At 44.7% G+C, this 19,422-nt stretch overlaps 1 protein-coding gene across 1 annotated transcript in view; it reads right to left on the bottom strand.

Annotated features, from left to right (window-relative positions):
• The window catches only part of AGBL2 (AGBL carboxypeptidase 2), a 2,805,139-nt gene that overhangs the window by 1,376,611 nt on the left and 1,409,106 nt on the right, over nucleotides 1-19,422 (bottom strand). The window contains exon 13 of the mRNA XM_069623090.1: nucleotides 3,101-3,167. Within this exon, the coding sequence (XP_069479191.1) occupies nucleotides 3,101-3,167 (67 nt within the window). The remainder of the gene's footprint in view (nucleotides 1-3,100; nucleotides 3,168-19,422) is intronic.

Here is a 19,422-nt window from a genome sequence, read left to right on the forward strand (position 1 = left end):
AGGTATTCTGGGAGGAGGTCCTGGGGTGGATTAAAGAAATAGACGGCATACAAAGAGATACCGACCCCCACCTGATTCTTTTCGCTCTGGAGAAGAATGAAGACGACTGGATCAGACTGATAGGACTGGTCCCACAGCTACTGCTAGCGGCCCGTGCGCTGCTGGTGATGAAATGGAAATCCAAAACGATCCCAAGAAAAAAGGAATGGATCAATGTGGCAATCAATATCTTTACAATGGAAATGATCACAGCCTCCCTACACAACAAAGCGTCGCAATTTGAGATCCTATGGTCGGACTTTCGAAACAAGCACCTCCCAGCGACCACAGACTCCCAACCTGAGGAAGCCCCAAGGACTTAATGAAAGCCAGAAAACCTACAAACTGACATAATGAGATGATTCAGACCCAGCTATCAAGTAAATCCCACAGGAGTAGATCTATGACCACTTTTCCCACACACAAAAAAAATAAGGAAAGATGACTTTATGATGTCCGCCCAACCAATGGGGGGAGGGGGTGAGGGTGAGGGTTATGTTCTGTTAATTGTTACAACTAAAGAATGGAGACGCATATAATAAATAATAACGCTTCAAAGTATAAAAAGAGCCAAAACTTTGTTCTTTTAATGTAACTATGAGCTAGTAGCCATGTATTATGTAATGTGAATTTCTGTTGTTTAAAATCAATAAAACCAATTTAAAAAAAAAAAAAAGCTAATTGGGTGGAAAGGACCTGCCTAATTGTGTATCTACACCAAGGAAATACAGTATCAGGTTGGTATTCAACTTCTTGAAGTTGAGACAAAAGGCCAAGCTGTAGAAGCTGGCATGTGCTGCACGGGTGTTCAGAGAAGGACTTCTGGGAACATGCCCATAGAAGACAATCATTTAGGTAGAGAAAGACATGAATCTCTCATGAGACAAGCAGCCACAACTGCCAAACAGCTTGGTTAAGATGCTGAAGGCTGTGGAGAGGGTAAAGGGCAGAGCAACAAATCCGACAGTACGTGACTCAAACTGCAAGTGCTTAGGGTGATACATAAAATAGAAATGCAGAAGTAGGCATCCAGAAGGTCCAAGGACACCAGCAGGAGCTCTGGGTCCAGAACTTGCAGGATTTGGGCAAGGATCACCATTTTGATCTTGTCCTTGCACAGGTACACTTTCAGCAGACTTAGATCCAAAATGGGTCTCAGACTCGCTATTCCATGACTGGCTCATGCCTAATACTTGTATGCGAGGAAAATGTGGAAAGTCAAGAAATGAGGCCGAATAGGAATAGTCCAATGAGCATGGAGGCTGAGGAAGAAGAGGGTACAATCTGTGGCCATAGGAAGCCAGATAAAGATGTAATGTCTCAGTTTGAGTTATTGAAGCAGCTGGGGAGAAAAAGCTGGAGCTGCTGTACCTTCTTGGGAATCTTATGATAAATCTGATGAGTGCCAGCATATATATATAGGGTGGACACCCACCCTATATATGCTCAGAGATTTGAAAAGTCTTTAAGACTTCGGGAATCTCCCACCCACCCTACACCCTGTGGGAGTTGAAATATCCACTGAAACTGCTGAAAGCTCTCAACTACTATACACCATAAGATGGCCGAAAAGTCACCTTTCTGGAACCTCATACACTTACCATAAAAGAGACCCGACTAAGCCATTGAGGCTGCTGGAATCTCACACTCTGAGAGTGCGCAATAAACATTGAGATTATTGGAATCTCACAGAAAGACCTGAAGAAGTCATTGATAATGCTGGAGCATCACACAGACACACACACTGACACACACACACACCCACAACCCCACACCCCCAACCCCACACCCCCTCCTGAGAGACTGAGGTGAGCCTAAGAAACTGCTAGATCAGATCCCCCTATAACGGGAGAAAGGAAGATGGTGTAACCATGAGACTGGAAAGCATCACAAAGTACTGAGCTGATGAAAGCCAAGAGGCAGTGATGTCTCCCTAACATCCTGACACCTTGAGAAACTGAGAAAGGTCTTGACCCATTCATATCTTCATTATAAAAACTTTAAACCTAAATACTTACTTCTGATGTGTTCACGCTGTCATCTGCCAAAGTAATCAAATACTTACGCGGAGCAAATCAAATCCAGTTTAGTAAAGCACACAGCACATAAATACAACCAGATTCCTCCCCAAAGTGCACACAACTCAAACAAATCCTTCACACAACATGCAGAGCACCAACAAATTCCTTTAGAGTTAAGTCAAACCAGCCAGACACCTTATAAATGGACAGAATCTAACCAAATCATTTACAGACTTCACACAATCCAACCATCTACATAACAGTCCAAACGGAATCAAGTCATTTATTAAAGAGCATACTCCGCCCAGAAAAACCTTGAACAGAACACATAACATCCAAATAAACGCTACAGTATGCAAAACTTAAGAAAACACACTTGGGGTCATTACAGTTTGGTGGTATCCGGCGGTATGCCACCAAACTGTAATATCGTTTCTACTACTTGCAATGACGGAATTACTGGCATAGTCCAAGTGGCGGAAACACTGGTAAATCCCCATTCCATGGAGAACCATATGATTCCATGGAGGGGATTGCTGGAATTACGTGCACCGAAATTACCAGTGCTGGTAATTCCAGCAGTTTTATGCCGGTGGGGGCAAGATTTACCTCCAGCTAAGAGCTGGAGGTAAATCGGTGCGCCCACCGGCAAACTTGTTTTGCGGGTGCATTAAAAGTGCCCTTGCCAGAATTACCGGCAGTTTTACCAGGACTTTTTCTGCATGAGCAAAGCTATAGGGAGGCCCAAAGTCCAACTAAATCCTTAATAAAGCATCCATAATTCAAGATTAATCTTCATAGCTGACACATAACCTAACTCAAATAGATATTGCAAAACCATCAGAGAGCAACCAAAACATGGTCAAAGTCTTTCTAAAAATAAATATCACATAGACTATTCACATAGTATAACTAATGACACCCATGCAAGTGTACACACACACCAAACCCATCAAATAGAAAACAATCACCAAACATGTTCATGCAACACTCAACCATTTCAATGTCAACCTTTCCAAGTGCGACACTGTTCACATTACCTTCTCTGCAATGACCAACAAATGCGCGGGTAACCCATCAGACTCTGAGCTGTTGGATCCACTGGTGCTGTAAAATGAAAGTGAGTATGTTAAGATTATGAGTACTCAATAACAACGTATGCACTGACATAACACAATAACAAAGCCTTTCAATATCACATAGAAAAATACCATTTGGTTTCTGGTCCTATACATCGAAATGCACATCAGGTTTTGGGAAGAAAAAGTGAAACTGTCTCCAGCTCCATACACTCTGCAACAAATAGATTTAGGAATAGGTCCGTGTTTGCGTTCTACCCTAAATGTCAGATATATTCCAGAAATATTCAGATTCAAAACTGTTTATTGTCTCCAGGTGTTTTCCTTTGTTGGATGCCTATTGAAGTCTACTCCACTAGTCACCCATTGTACCTAGAACATATCTGGTCTGCAACAGAGAGTGTGAGGAGGGGCCATCCTTTTCTCCTTGGTCCCAATAAAAGGCTGGTGCAATGCGACAGACAAAAAACTTAACTTGTTGGATCATGTGGCTATTGAATTGCTGTAATTTGTTTCATTATGCGCTAACATTTTGATTCAAGTATTCTCAGTTGCGGGGCCCACTTCCAAAACATGTCTTCTTTCTTAGTTCACAGACCCATAGAACTGTTCCTAATCATTGTGGTACATTTTGAAGCTGACTGTTTATTGCAAAGTGGTTTTCTGTAGTGCAAATTAGGCTGTGTAATACTGTCTGTGAATTATTTGTAATTCACCTGCTGATGTTGTATACAATTTGAGGATGAAATTACCATGGTATGTACAGAGGTATTTAAATCAATTTCATCATCATCCTTCATTCTATCTAAAATCTTCAGGTTACAAAAGAACAACATCAGCATAAAACAATACATTAAAATGTAATAAAATAAATTGCTCTTTAAAACGTCTATAAAACAAGCATAAGAACCATCCAACTGACTTTAATTAATTTCATTTGAATCAAAAATTCTCATGTAGCAGTTTTATCAACGAGTCCCTCTTAAGCCAGGCTCGATGAATGTACTTGGCCACCTGCAAGAGGACTTCTTAATTCTCTGTAGACTTACAAAATTAAAGAGCTGAGTAGAACGAATACAATAAATATAACAAGGGGTTTCAGACATTTTATCCTCAATGGTTTCAAACCGTCACATAAAAACATAAGTGCATCAGTGTTTCCTCCTCAGCGCCACAAATCAGGCAGCTACTGCCTGAAGATGTGTTCCAGGAGTTTGTGAATTTCCAGACCTTCAGGCACCCCAGTCGAAATTCATCATAAAGTTAATGTGCAAACCTATGAGAAATTACATCAAGATAGCTTTCAAAACTGAAAGTAGGTTTCGGTGAAGAGCAGCAGTTGCACAATGTTCCCTCGCAGCTCAGGAAGAGGTTGCCTATTCAGGTCTTCTCTGGTTCAGTCCTTGAGTCAGCACAACCCCTTTCAGAGTGCTTGAAGATTTGCAGCCGCAGACTTCTTCCTCCAGCTGGACTCCAGGATGCAAGTTTAAGATGACTTCAGCTTCAGGTTTCTTGTTACAGCTTCTGACAAGGAGGTGAGTGTGAGGACCCTAGTTATACTAAACACTCCCCATTCACTCAGGCCAAGCCAGGCTCAGCCAGCCAATCACACACGTGCCTTCATGCAGGCAGTACCCAATCAGGCCTCACAGGCATTCAGGCTATTTACCAGAAACCAGACACCCACAACACAGAATGTGGATTGGGCGCTACTCCCCGGCCTTTCAGTGTACCACACTGCATTCGTTCCAGTTTCAGTGAAAATGTCACAGGTGTAACCTTGCCTGATATAATAGTGACCTACCACCTAAACTCATTGACTACCATCGCTCGCATGGAAAATATATCAATAAACAAGTGATTCTGCAGATGCTATTAGTGGGGAAACATACCCTTGCATCCTCCTGGAAATATCAGCACGTTCGTTTCTACTATGGAGGAATAGTATGAGACTTTGAAAACGGCTGATTTATGAGAAAATTACATCCAAACTTGATGATGATCCCAATACTTTCTTTGCAAGATGAGAATTTTTCTCAGCTACATAAAAACGATAACTTCAATTACACCTTTTCAATTATAGGCTAAGAGCCCTGGGCCTAGAGACACTAACTGGAAAGAAATTGACTAGCAAAAACAAGGACAAAGTCAGATTTGCTGATGGTAAACAAAGATGAATGGTTGAATTCCTTTGAAGCTCACTCTTTACTTCAGATGGACACCTGTAGACTGAGTTGATTAAGGTAGCTTAGGTGGAGGGTGGTTTGATTATTTACTTGTTTAGAATTCTCTATTCAATGAATGACTTATGTTTTATCATGATTGTTCTATTTGAATTATATATACAGTGCTTGATCGTCGTTTACAATGATTCTATAAAAACCAATAAAAAAATCTGAATACAAATTAAACTCTGCTGTGCAGCAAATATACGATTGTGTTTACACTAACTTTACATGTTATACATTTTACTTGACAAAAATCAGTGCACTGCCACATATTTATCCCAACCTCAGTCTATGGCAGAGAATTAGTATGGCAGAGAATTAGAAGAACAAGTTACTTACCCGTGGTAACATTCTTTCGAGTGGATGTTCCTCCCACATATTCCTCATCTTTGACATACAAGTTTGCTTGCCGCTTGCCTCCGTAGCGTCCCTTGTGACGTTTGCGCTGGTATATAAAGCATGTGCGCTGACCATTACCTCAGTTCTTAGTTTTCTCCCTCCTTTTACTTGCATGCTGTGTCAAAGGAGGAGACAATCTTGACGTTGCGAGAAAGGAAGGTGTAAGACACAGAAAATTCTAAGCAGACAAGAGGGGATGGATGGGTGCGCAACAAGGAATACTTGGGAGGAACATCCAGTCAAAAGAACGTTACCACGGGTAAGTAACCTGTTCTTCAAATAGATAGTGTCCTCCCACGTATTGCTCATCTTTGATAGACTCCCAAAGCAGTTTGAGTTTGGCGGTGGGTGCCAAGAATGTTCTTATTTGTTAATATTATGAAGGCCAGCCTTGCCAAATTTGGCTTCCTCTCCAGTAAAATAATCTACACAGTACTGAACGTGTGAAGGGACGACCTGGTTGCTGCTCTACAAATGGCTAGTGGAATGCACCCTCAAACCTACGGCAATTTTTGCCTGTTAATGAGTAACACGCTGTTATGCCATTACAATCCATCTAGAGATTGTTTGTTTTGTCATTGCCATGCCCAGTCTTTGGCCAGCATAACCGATGAAAAGCTGATCATCTTGCAGAATACTTGCAGTCCTTGTAATGTAGTAGCATAGTGCCCTAGACTGTCTAGACAATGTAGTCTCTCCTCTTTAGATGGATGAGGAGGAGGGTAAAAAGATGGCAGTACAATGCGTTATGCTAAATTAAACTCTCACCCAACTTTCGGAAGGAAAGATGACCCCACTCTTAAAATTACTTGATCCTTGGAAAAGGATGTAAAAGGTTGTTTGGAAGATAAGGCCTGTAGCTCACTTACCCTATAGGCAGACATGATAGCTACTAGAAAGGCTGTTTTCATAGTTAGCATCCTCAGGGGACACAAATGTAAGGCCTCAAATGGAGCTCCCATAAGACTTCTTAAAACAAAATTTAAATCCCATGATGGCACTATGAAGGGAGTGGGCGGAAACAAATTGGTTTAGCCGTTCAGAAATTGTACCACAATCAGCACTTTGAATTATGGGTATACACGCATTTCGCCGAATGGATTTTCATCGTGGGACATTTCATCGCTGAATTTTTCATCGGCGAAACCCCTTTTTTAAAAAAATATTTTTTGGGTGGTGTTTTGTAGGGGTTGGGATTATGATTATTAAAGCATGGGGAGGCCTGGGGGAACCCCCCTGAAATAATTTTTTTTAAAAAACAGGCTTTTTGGCGATTAAAAATCGGCGATGAAATGTCCCACAATGAAAATTCATTCGGCGAAATAACGTGGAACCGAATTATGACCCCTCAATCTGTAGGTCTTTTGCAGATTTATAGTGCTGCTAAGTAGCTTTCACCCTGGCCACTTGCAGCCCAGAACGGGTCAGGTGGAGCAAGAAAAATAGAACATGGGGAAGTTTACATGTGAAAGGATCTAGCCTCTGTTCCCTGCACTTATTCCAATGGCAGCAGTACAGGGATTTAGTTGCTGGCCTCCTTGCCGAAAGCAACACTTCCATTACGTCTTCAAGAAGTTCCCAATCTTTGTATGTCACCCTTTCAGACACGAGGCATAAAGATTGAGAGTCCTGATCCCTGGGTGAAGAATGCGACCTCCCTCTTGCAAGAGTAGGTCCTCTCTTTGGGGAAGACGAATTGGAGGGCAAATGACCATTTCCAGAAGGTCTGGGTACCACGTTCTCCTGGCCCTATCCAGAACAATGAGGAACATGGTTTTCCTGAACTTCCTGAACTTCCTCAACCTCCTGATGACATGAGGAATGACGGGGACTGATGAGAATGCGTACAGCCGTGGAAACTCCCAGTCCACCACAAACGGGTCTCCTAAAGCTCCTGTTACGCTCACCGGGCTCCCACAGGGGTGTTGATCGGAACTGGACAGCTGCGGTCTCCACCAACGTGACGCGTAGTGCAGAGATGACAGATTGGACTGGCCGACCTAATTTCGTCTGCTTGATCCGTAGAAGTATTTTCCTGAAAGTGGAGAAAGGGAATTAGCCACCCGTGGATTTGAGTGACAACACCCCACTGTTCTTCCCACTAATCACCTCCGATATCTCCTTTCATAGTCTCACCTTATGTTTATAAAAGATGAGCTCTCCATCCTGCATGGAATGCAGGGGCGCGTAAATAACCAGTTACTTCACTGGTCTGAAGAAGTTGGGGAAAGTTCCAGACCAATATTGACTCTGAGGTCCCTGGCGAGGAACCGTAAGTATATAGTTCGTAAGAGTTCAAAATGTCTGATATTCACTCTTGTCTGATTCCTTTTATCTTGCAGCTTGACCCAAGAGAAGATTGCCTCGTGGCAGCTGGTAGCGTTCAGGTAAGAGTCTGTATTACCCAACACTGTCCGGTAAATGATACCTGTGTTTAATCTGTTGCTTTCCCTCCTTTGACAGGTGCGGCGTGAAAAATTATGACATCTTGATGAATAATGCCTCCGGCGGTAAAATCAGGTAAGTCTATGGTGGTAACAGAGATTGCCTTTGTTTATTCTCTCAGCTCACCTTGCTGTTCTTTTGTCCCCCTTAGGTGCCGGAGTTCGGCGAAGATGTGATGGAGACTGCGGCGGATTGTGGAGGTGCTAAGAAGGCCGGTGAGAATAGCGCGGCGCTACAGCGGGTGATGCGACGCGTATCGAATTAACGTCTCTTTCCTTGTTTGAAGGCGCGATGGATCTGGAATCAGGTGAGGAATAGAAGTAATGTTCTTGTTCTAATCTTTCCTCCTTCTTCCCTTTTTTCCTAGGAGCTCCAGACTCGAGGCGGGCGTGGCAGAAGGCTGGATGCTGGCTTGCAGGCACGGTGAGCGTTACGCTGCTGGATGCAGAATAACGCAAAGCGTGTGCTGCTCTTCGGGCGTGGTTTAAATAGCCTTCAAAGTAGTCCCAGGTACGAAGTTCCCCCAAGACCACACCCGAGTAAGAAAATAGTCCCTGAAGTAAAGTAGTTCCCTTCAGGCTTCACGTTGGCTTGGATTCTTAGCAGCATGGTCTGCATGAGGTAAGTGTAAGCATATGAGCCTGGCGCCTAAGGCGCCAGGACTGACCCCTTCTATGAGCCTGGTGCCTACGGCGCCAGGACTGAACCCAGATAGCCCCTAGCCGGGGCTGCTGGGCTTTTTCTAAGCATCTGGATGCCTGCTCCCGGGACTGATGGGCCTGGCTTGGATGCCCGGGGGTAGGCATCATGAAAGCTCCTCTTTGGGGAAATTCCCTTGAGCAGAACAGCTCGCACTTCCGGTTGATACTGGTCACAAACAGATCCACATGAGGGGTTCCCCAAAAGGCGAAGATCTCCAGAAGGACTTCCTGAGCTGGTTCCCACTCGTGAGAGATTGTGCTCTGCCTGCTCAGAGCGTCTACCACCGTGTTCTTTTCTAGGGCTAGATGAACTCCAAGAAGAGTGATTCTTCTCTCAGTGCCAAAAACCAGAGCTGCATTGCCTCTCTGCACAGGGGCAGTGACCCAACATCCCCTCTCTTGTTGAGGTAGTGCATGGCCACTGTGTTGTCCGTCATTATCAGGACATTCTTCCCCTGTATTGAGGGCAGGAAGGCCATCAGCGCTAGTCTATTGCCCTCAGATCCAAAAGGTTGATATGGAGTTTGGATCCCGACTGAGACCAGTGTCCGCTTATTGAAAGATCTCTCATGTATGCTCCCCATCGTGTGAGGGAGGTATCTGTCACAACTGCTGTCTCCGGACATGGTTGCCAAAAGGGTTCTCCTCTCATGACATTCTCTCGGTTGGCCCACCAGAAGTGATCCTGGGCGTCCTTTGTCGGGACCTGGAGAAGGTCAATAATTCTGCCAGAGACTTGAGACCACTGGGATTTGAGCACCCATTGAAGGGATCTCATTCTCAGACGGGCTTCTGGCACCAGAAAAATGCAGGATGCCATAAGGCCGAACAACCTTAGGAAGTCATAGGCTGGAAGACGGTGGGCACTATGGAATTTTTGGACCATCTGCAAGAGATGTTGTGCCCTTAACTCGGGTGGCAAAGCTTTTCCCAAAGCTGAATCCAGGATTGCTTCAATGAATTGAAGCTTCTGCGATGGTGTCAAGTGGGGCTTCTTGACATTCAGGGAGAGCCCGTCTCATAGCGGATGGGCAGGTGCGACTGAGATGATTCAGAGACTGTTCCTCAGAAACAGCCCAGATCAACCAGTCGTCTAGGTAGGGGTAGATGTGTATCCCTTTCCTCCTTAGACTCACTGCCACTACTGCCATTAACTTGGTGAAGACCCTCAGGGCTGAGATGCGCCCGCATGGCAGAACCTGAAACTGATAATGAGAACCGCCAACTGCGAACCGCAGGTACTTTATGTGCTTCTGATATATTGGCACATGAAAGTAAGCATCCTGAAGGTCCAATGACACAAACCAATCCTGGAGTCAAAGGGCCTGAAGGATCTGCGAAAGAGTTAGCATCTTGAACGTGTTGTTCCTGAGGGTCTTGTTCAAGCATCTCAAGTCCAAGATGGGTCGCACTCCTCCGTCCTTCTTGGGTATCAGGAAGTAGGGAGAATACCAACACTGGTTTCTCTCCTCTGCAGGTACCAATTCTATTGCACCTTTCTGCAACAGGATGAGAATCTCCTGTTGGAGGAGCAGATCTGCAATCAAGGATGATGTGGATTTTGGGGGGCAATCAGCAGGTCTTTTTAGAAATGGAAGACAGTAAATGTCTGCTACGGTTTGTAGCACCCATGGGTCAGAATAAATGCTTTGCCAACTCCGGAGATGACATGACAGTCTGCGTCCTACCACAGACTTGTGGGTGAAGGAGTCATTTTGCTGTACCACCTGCACCTGAAGGTAACTTTGCTGGTGTTGAACAGGGATTTCTTCCTCATCTACCACTACCTCCACAAGGGGCTCTTTGGCCCCTTTGTGAGAATTGACCTCTTCTTCTAGAGACGGAGGAATAAAAACATAATGGACATCATCTCTGTTATGTAGTGACTGTCTGTGGATGCAGTGAGTTTGTAATGTCACATGGAGTGCTGCTGCGTGAATGTTAGAATGCTTATCAGAGGGTTCCGATTCTAAGTGATCCGTCCGTGGCCAATTTTGCCGCGGCCGGAATGTTTGCATGAGAAAGGTGCGAACTACCAAAAGTTTGCACCTTTCTCATGCGAACACACTTACATACTACGGGGGCTGCAGAGGTTTCCCCTGCAACCCCCTGCTCACTATATTGTAAAGTATAGTGAGAAGGGAGTTGCGGGGGACACCCCCGCAGCCCCCGCAGTCTTTTTTAAACATTTTTTTAACTTACCTGCAATGCTACCACCAATGGTTCCAACTTTTGGTGTTCGAACCTTTGGTGATAGCATTTTTCGGTCGTTTTGTACGGTCGGACCTTTTTTTTTCAATCCGATCATACAAAACCGAGGGTTCCACACTCAGACAGTTAGAGCTCCCCTGCCTGGGTGATGGGTCCAGTGTTATGTCCTGTCCATACTCTTGTATATAGCCTCATGTAACTATTTCTTAAGTACTTGTAATAAACCTAAATAGTTACCCAAGAGAGCCTGGAAGTCACTTTATAACAATGGCGACGAGGAAGTCTCAATAAGAAGAACCTGCGTGCAAGAAGATGAGGAGGACTGAAGAAACCTGTGTTAGGGAGAATTCTCTGTAAAGGCTAATTTCCCAAACCTAGTGAGTCCCCCAGCAGCTTTGTTGGATTTTTGGGGTTTATTTTTTTCTCTTTTCTCCTGCTAAGAGTGAGACTCTTTTCCTCCCACTCTTAGACATGATTTAAGGGTGTTCCTTTGACTTTGTATGTGTTCCATGGGCTATGGAGTCCTTTACCCCATAGGGTTTCATGTGTTTTTTGATATGTGGGTTACACAGCACCCTCCGTGCAGTAACCCAGGGGTGTCGTAGCGACCCCCAAACATAGACTCCATACCCTGGGACTGACCACTGTCTCCCAGAGCATGTAAAGTCACCATTGGCTTTACTAGTCTTAAATTGTGAACAGAACCAGTACAAACCATCATATTGTGGATGTACTGGTCGGGGCAATTCGATTGCCCCGGGGTCTGTTGTTCGAGGAGGCACTGTCCAGCCCCCCCCGACCGAGTTTTGGATGGTGGCAGTGGATACTACTTTTTATATTCGACCGCGAATATATTCCTATGGGATTTTCCCATTGTTCGAGGCTACCACTTTTTAATATAGCCTAGAACATACCGCTGGTTTATTAAATTAATATAAATTCACCGGTTCCTTTAACTGGTGGGGATAACCAGTTTGCCCATCTTTTCGCCTTCTTGGACCATCTCGTGGCTGCCTTGCCCATGCCAAGCACCCCGGCAACCGGAATACCACGGTTTAACACTACCGCGAAGAAAAGGGTGGTACCTTGTAACCGGGAAACTCCGCGGCTGGTTTCTTCCCTGGCAGTGCAACGACCTTCAGCTTTCCTCCACGTCGAGACCTCCTCTTCCTCTGGACGAAACACCGACTTGCACCCGCTGCCGGGAACAACTGCCCCCGCTGAAGCGTTCTTCCCATTTTCAGGTACTGTGTCCCGCCTGGCTTCCCTTGCGACAGATCATTCGGGGTGACAGTAAATCCTCGACTTTCTAACCTGGGTTGGCCTGGGGCCCGTTAACTAACTTTTCCTGACTCAATCTCAATCTTTTTGTGAACTTTTGGCATAACCCCACTGTGTGATCCTGGACACATTTTGCTTGCTCTCTCTAAGAGTGGGCCTGGCATTTGAACTTCCTTGCTCTCCAGTAGACTTTGCCTAACCTGCCTCACTGTGATTCTTTGAAAAGTATTGAAATTGTGTGCTTTCATAACTTTGCCTTTTCCCTCCCTTTTTCTATAACTTATTAGAGTGCCATCTTATGTTAAGCGCTCACCTCTGTCTGAAAATAAGTGGTGTTTCTCACTAAGACTTGTCTAATAAGTAATTAGGGTTGTATATATATAATAGTGACTGTGTGTTGAATTTACTTACCTCTTTGTGTGCTAGTGTAATTTACAAGTGTGTCTTTAAATAAATAATTATATACTTTTACACCAAAGCTTTGGTCAGTGTTTGCTTGTGCTACTGTATCCCTGTACCTATTGTGTATACTCTATATACTGCCTAACTCATCTTGAGAAGTCTAACTGCTCAGCCACAGCTACCAGGTAAATCTGGGTGGTGCAAGCTGCTACGAATTGGGTTTACTGCCAAACACCTGTAGTCCTAAATCTTTTGCAGTGGTCCCTAAGGAAACTGCACAGGTTTCTGCCTAACACCCTGCTGTGGGGGGGTGCAGGAAAGAGCTGGCCAAGAAAAAGGACAACACTGCCCCCAAGACAAGTAACAATCATCACCGAAGGCACTAAGAGGGAGCAGGAAGAAAGCCCTGCATCAGGAGGGATCAGCTGCCCATAATGTGGGTGAGAACTGGGTCCAGGGAGGTGGGCTGAAGTAAGAAGTTCAAGAAGTGAGCTGCGCCTTTAGGTGAAGAAGTGAAGATGAGCCCATAAGGTGAAGAGGGGAAGCTGCACCCATAAGGTGAAGAAGGGGAACATTTCCCACAAACTGGTGAAGGGCGAACTGCTAGATGCACCCTTAAACTGAATATAGGGATTATGTATTGCAGAAGGGAGAAATGTTTTCCTGTAAGATGCAGACGGGAGCAGTTTGCACGTAAAGTGAATAAGAAAGAATCAAAGGGAAGAAATGTGAAGTGATGCGATTCAAGTGATGAGAAGTCACTTAAGAAAAACAAAGTGAAGTGAAGCTCTGTACGGTGAAGCTACGCACCAGAGTGAGAGAGGAAGAAGATGGCTCTGGTTGTCATGAAATTATCCCGTGGGGCATAGTGTGCTGGGCGAAGTAACGAATTGAAGTCTGCCCCAAGACATTAAACTGCTATGATGTTGTAAAACTAACATGTCCGGCACATGGGGAGGTTGCTCTGTTCACTGGACATCAGATTGTTTAAAGCATAGTGTTAGGGAGAATTCTCAATAATGTGCTAATTTCCCTTACCTTTTGAGACCCCAACAACTTTGCTGGATTTCTATGATTTTAATTTTTACCTGGAAATATTGTCAGCCTTTTTTTCACTCTTTCATGTATTTTGAATGTGTTTTAATTTTGTGTTCTTTGGATATGGAATTTTAAAACAACTCCATAGGCATCATCTTGTTCTTGTGTGTCACACAGAACCTTCAGTGCAGTGGCACAGGGGTGTCTTTCAGACTCCCCAAGGTTTAAATACCTTCTCTGGGACTGACTACTGTCTCCTAGAGCATGTAAAGTTCAATTGACTTTCCTAGTCTCTTTAAATTTACAGACCCAGCCCACACTATCTTCCTATAGAGTGCTGGAGGGGTTGCCTAACTTCCCCTGAGTCTAAACACTCATGTAACAGTCAAATGTTACCCTTTCCCACTTGAAATGGCTGGTGGCAGTGGTTTAGATCAAACTACCATGTTTTTTCCCGACCGCGAACAACAGCAGCTAAAAATCAGGTCAGCCACGTTTTCCAATATGGCGCCCAAGACCTATCTGTAAAAACAGACTCCGGTCAATTTTTTTCGCCATTTCCTTTTGGAAAGGTCCTTCTTGTGTTTAACTCTGTGCGCCAAACCAGGTTTGGTCCCTTTGTACGTTGGCTTTTGGCGGGCTTCAGTGCTGAAGACCTCCTCTGACGCCTGAATGTCTGCAGTGGACAGGATGTGTGAGAGGTGCCCGAAATTCCCTGTGCTTAGTCTCCTAGGAGACCTGAATGCACTCGTCGTGATTGGCCAGCTGGCTGTCCGGCAAGTACAGCCACCCTGCTGTGTGAGTGACAGCCAGGCTGGAAGGAACGGGGCAAAACTGTTTAAAAGCAGGTCTCTGGGACTTGGAAAGCAGAGTCGACCACTGGAACGAGTGACCCGAAGACGAGCTGACGGAAGACGACTGCTGCAACTCCTGGTCCACCGGTGAAGACCTGCTGCAGGTCCGCATTGCCTGAAACTCCCTCGACAGAGAAGCCCTTCAAGGACGACTTCTGCCCTTGAGTTTGATGGGAACAGCCAACTCCTAAGCCACCTGGACACCATCCCTATACTGGTCGAATTTTCTTCAGAGTGCTGTTGAAAACCGGATAGACAGTTGGAAGGAAACCAGTTTGTGGACTTTAAGGCACTCACACCTTAAGCTGACGTTTTGCCAAGCTTGTGGCCTCTTCCCTGGGCAGTACAGGAACCTCCTGACGTCGTCCTTCTTGTACCCACGACTGAAGCTCAGAAACCGCGAGATCTGCAGGAACTGCCAGGAACAACTGCCTCAGCTACAGCTTTTCTTCACTTACAAAGTACTGTGCAAATACGGTTCAGAACTCCGTTCGGCCGCAGTGAAAGTTTGTGAAACTTTCCCAACTTTGAAGGCTTGTCCTTCCCTAAACCAACATCTAACTTTTCGTCTGATGAAATCCTTCAAAAAACCATGGCAAAGACTTAACCGTTTACTACCACAACTGTGCTACCCTATACAAAGACTCTGAACCATTGACTTTGGCCCAGGCCTATTGAAATGAATTGCTGGTTGTAGTGAACTGAAACTATTTGCCCTACCTCTGAAAGTATTTGTGCTTTTGATTCTCTAACCTTGTCTTTTTACCCCTTTTTAAATTAACTAAAGTGCCATTTTGCTCGCACTTCAGGGGAGCTGAACTTGTTCAGAAACTGATTGGTTGTGTATTGTACTGTATTAGATTGTGATATTTAGCTGCTCTTGCTAGTGGAATGTTTTCCAAATGACTGTGTAAATAAATGTATATTTGTTTACCAAGAAACCGTGACTAAGTGTTTATTTGAATCACTGTGATTGCTAGTCCTTTGTGTAACCTATTGTACTGCTCACTTTACTCTTGAGATAGGTCTGGCTGCTCAGCCACTGCTACCACATTACTGTGTAGTACAGGCTTGTACCAACGGTGAAATTGTACTTACACTTGTAGTCTTAATCATGTGTAGTGTTCCCAAAGGGTACTGCATGTGATTCTGCCTAACACATATAAAGTTGCGCTTTGAATGAGATGAAAACACTGTTACAATACTGGATTCGGAGATCGCCCTTGGGTTGACCGTTGGTCAGCAGGAAATCAGAAATGCTCCGCTACCCATCTACCCATCTGTGACAGATGAAGTTAACAGCAGACGGGAAGGGTAATGGCGAAGTAGTGGAGTGCAGAGCTGTGGACGTTCTGTAAGGAGGGCGTTGTGTGTGAATGCGGATGACGGACTTTAGTTTCAATGCTGATGATGTATTGTGGATGCCCAGAGAAGGGGCACAAGATATATATATCCTTTTCATATGTCCTTTCGTCTGTGTGAGAAAGGAATGTTGAATGTAAAATGAGTTGGGCAGTATATCCCATTGTAGAATGCAGAGTGTATGGATGAGAAATTGACCATGAATATGGAGTTTGGTATGGCATGTAGTGTGGAACCCTACATGGGCCAGAGTAACCCTGTGAGGATTTTCATGGTGCTTAGCATGCAGCAAGAAGGACTTTCAGGTTATAAGGATTTTATTTTTAGAGGACTACTTTAAGGTCATAAAGTGGCCATGAACCTTTAGGATGAATATGGAATAAGTCTATGGTGTAGTACAGTTATGAGTTTGCATATAGGTTGCTGTAGTGCAACCTACATGGAGTGTTGCTGTGTGAATGTTGGAATGTTTATCAGAGGGTTCCAGTCCCAGCAGTAAGAGCTCCCCTGCCTGGGTGATGGGGCCAGTGTTATGTCCTGTCCATACTCTTGTATATAGCCTCATGTAACTATGTCTTAAGTACTTGTAATAAACCTAAGTAGTTACCCAAGAGAGCCTGGAAGTCACTTTATAACAATCTCCATCCTTGATTTGAAGGTTGAGGTTGTCTGATTGCCGCCTCAAACGATTTTGCTGCAGCTCGAGATGCTTGCAGCTTTTCCAGGCTATTATCAGCCTTCTCACAAAACAGGGAAGTCCCGTCAAATGGCATGTCAAGCAAATGTGCCTGTACGACTGCCGAAAATCCTGATTTTCTTAGCCAAGACATGCGCCTAAGCACTGTACTGGCAGCCATGAACCTACTTACTAAATGCACTGTATCCAGGCTGGACTGCAACAACTGCCTCATGGCATCTTTTCCAGCTTGTATTAGACTTAAGAAACCTTCTGTTTTTTCTCCCTCCGGAATGTGTTCTGCTGCAAGAGCAGCTACACCCCAAGGGGTGTGAGTGTACTTCACTAAGCCACTGGTAGAGTCAATTATTCTATCTTCCTTATATGCCAGAGTAGAAGGGTAAGCTGCAGTTTTTGATGAAACTATTGCTGCTTAAACCACCAGGCTCTCAGGTGTAGGGTGCCTGTTCAAAAAAAGGAGGGTCCACAGAAGCAGTTCTGTATTTCTGTGTTAATTTGCTAACCGGTGGAACAGAATCTGGTTTTAGCTAGTTTTCCAAAACCCTTATTCTTAAGGCTGCATGGAATGGTAACACAGCCTCCCTAACTGGACCATGGTCTAAAATATTAGTGAGGTCATCAGTCTCCATAGCAGCTGCGGGTTTGGACCACCCCAGCTACTCAGCCACTTTAAAAATGCCAGCTCTGTATGAGGGATCAGCCTGACCAGCCATCTCTGGGTTACCAAACTCTGTCTCTGGTGCTGCATCCCAGCTACTGGTCCCCTTTAGAGTTTCCACCAGATTTAGCATATTGGATTCTTCAGAGATCAACTTCTCTGGGACATTTAGTGTCGCATATTCGTACCCACAAGGGGGCTGATCATCCTCTTCATCTTCCTCAAATATTGATCCCACTTGCCTGAAAAAATCAGGTTGAGAGTGGTCTAAAACACTTAGATTATATCAGCCATAGGTTTAGTAGTATTCGTGAGCACTGAAAGCTCCGACGAAGTTGAAGGTGTCGAAGGCTTCGACAACTTCCTAGAAGCAGTCAGTGAATGGGCCGGCAATTTAGTAGGCTTCGATGGATTACATGCCTCGAATGTTCAGGCAATAAAACTAACAGCTTTGATACCGAAGATGAATGCTTCGAGGGGCCAGACTCAGGCTCTTTCTTGTGCGTCGTGGAAGACTCCTTTGACTTGTGTCAAGGAGTCTCTCTTACCAGGCCTTGAAGCGCGCGAGAAGGAGACATACAAGACTCCCTCCTGATCTTAATAGACGCTGAGCCGAAGGGTGGCTTCTTTTCTCAGACTCCTTCAAGGGGCAATTGGAGGAGCTTGGCTCTGGAAAACTTGAAGCATTTTTAAGCAGAAGTTTTCTAATCTGACGGAGTTGAGTTCTTTTTTGGAAAAGAAAACCTTTTCGGGAGAGGAAGACGACGACAACGATCTGCGATGTCGTTTTTTACTCTTCTTATGAGAAGAGGACGAGTGTCGTGAACTAGACCTCAAACGACTTCAGTGTTTTGGACGCTTTCTAATGGGAGAAACAACTTTCGAGTCAGAGGATGATTTTCTTTTAGATGGGGTAACGGTTAGGGATTTGGGAGAGGGCATATCTGGATTGAGTTTTCCCTTTCTTTCCCGCAAGGCCTTGACAGTCATGGATTGACATGAGCCACAGTCATTGACTTTGTGGCCCGACCCCAAGCACCAGAGACAGACGCAGTAGGGTCTATGATAGACATTTCCGTTCCACAGTCTGAACACCGATTGAAGCCGGTCTACGGTGTCGGGGACATTATTTGACCAATATTCACTTGAAGACAAACATAGAAATTTCGCTGAGGCGTGTAGCTCCAAAGCACGTAGAAATGCAGAAAAAACAGAACTGAGGTAACGGTCAGTGCACATGCTGCATATACCAGCGTCGACATCGCGAGTGACGCCACGGAGCCCATCGAGAACCAAGACTCGACGCTGCATGATGCTCAACCCTATAATAAAAAAAATTCTGAAGAAAGCTGCAAGCAGACTTGAATGTCAAAGATGAGGAATACGTGGGAGGACACAATCCATTTGAATGTATGTTTTGCATGGTTTTCTGTTGTATGATTTGCTTTTGTCAGATTCTACCAAACTGGTGGCTATCTTGAGGAAGGAGGGAGGACATCCAGATGCTTGTATTAGCCTGTTTGGACACTATCATTAACCACCTTCACCTTTTGATTTGTAACCCTCATACAGTGTGATAACATGTGATGTGACTCTAAGACAAACACTTTTGTTTGTATGAATGTAAACAATAAAAGTTCAATTCATAAAAATAAAAGTGGCATTTATATCTACAAATATGGCTTACAAGTGTGACTGTTTATAAATCACAACGTAAATAATACAGATTCTATTCTGTACAGCCAAAGGATATTGATATTGTGCTGCACTGCTGCCATTTAGAACAGCATCCCAGTTGATGCATACTGTGAAGAATCCTGTGGAGTAATCACCAAATCCCAGCCTAACGTCTCCAGCCACGTGGCCAGGGGAAGGCTGCCGCTACCTAATCCTAACCCTGGGGGTGGTATCAGGGTGGAGGATCACATGGAGGGAGACAGCTATCAGGGGCAAGTAGTGACTCCACTAGGAGAGACGCGGTATTGAACTCCTTTTGAGAATGAAAGT

This window comes from Ambystoma mexicanum, chromosome 11 (genome assembly GCF_040938575.1).
Source record: "Ambystoma mexicanum isolate Mex_15411 chromosome 11, UKY_AmexF1_1, whole genome shotgun sequence".
Classification (NCBI taxonomy): Eukaryota; Metazoa; Chordata; class Amphibia; order Caudata; family Ambystomatidae; genus Ambystoma; species Ambystoma mexicanum.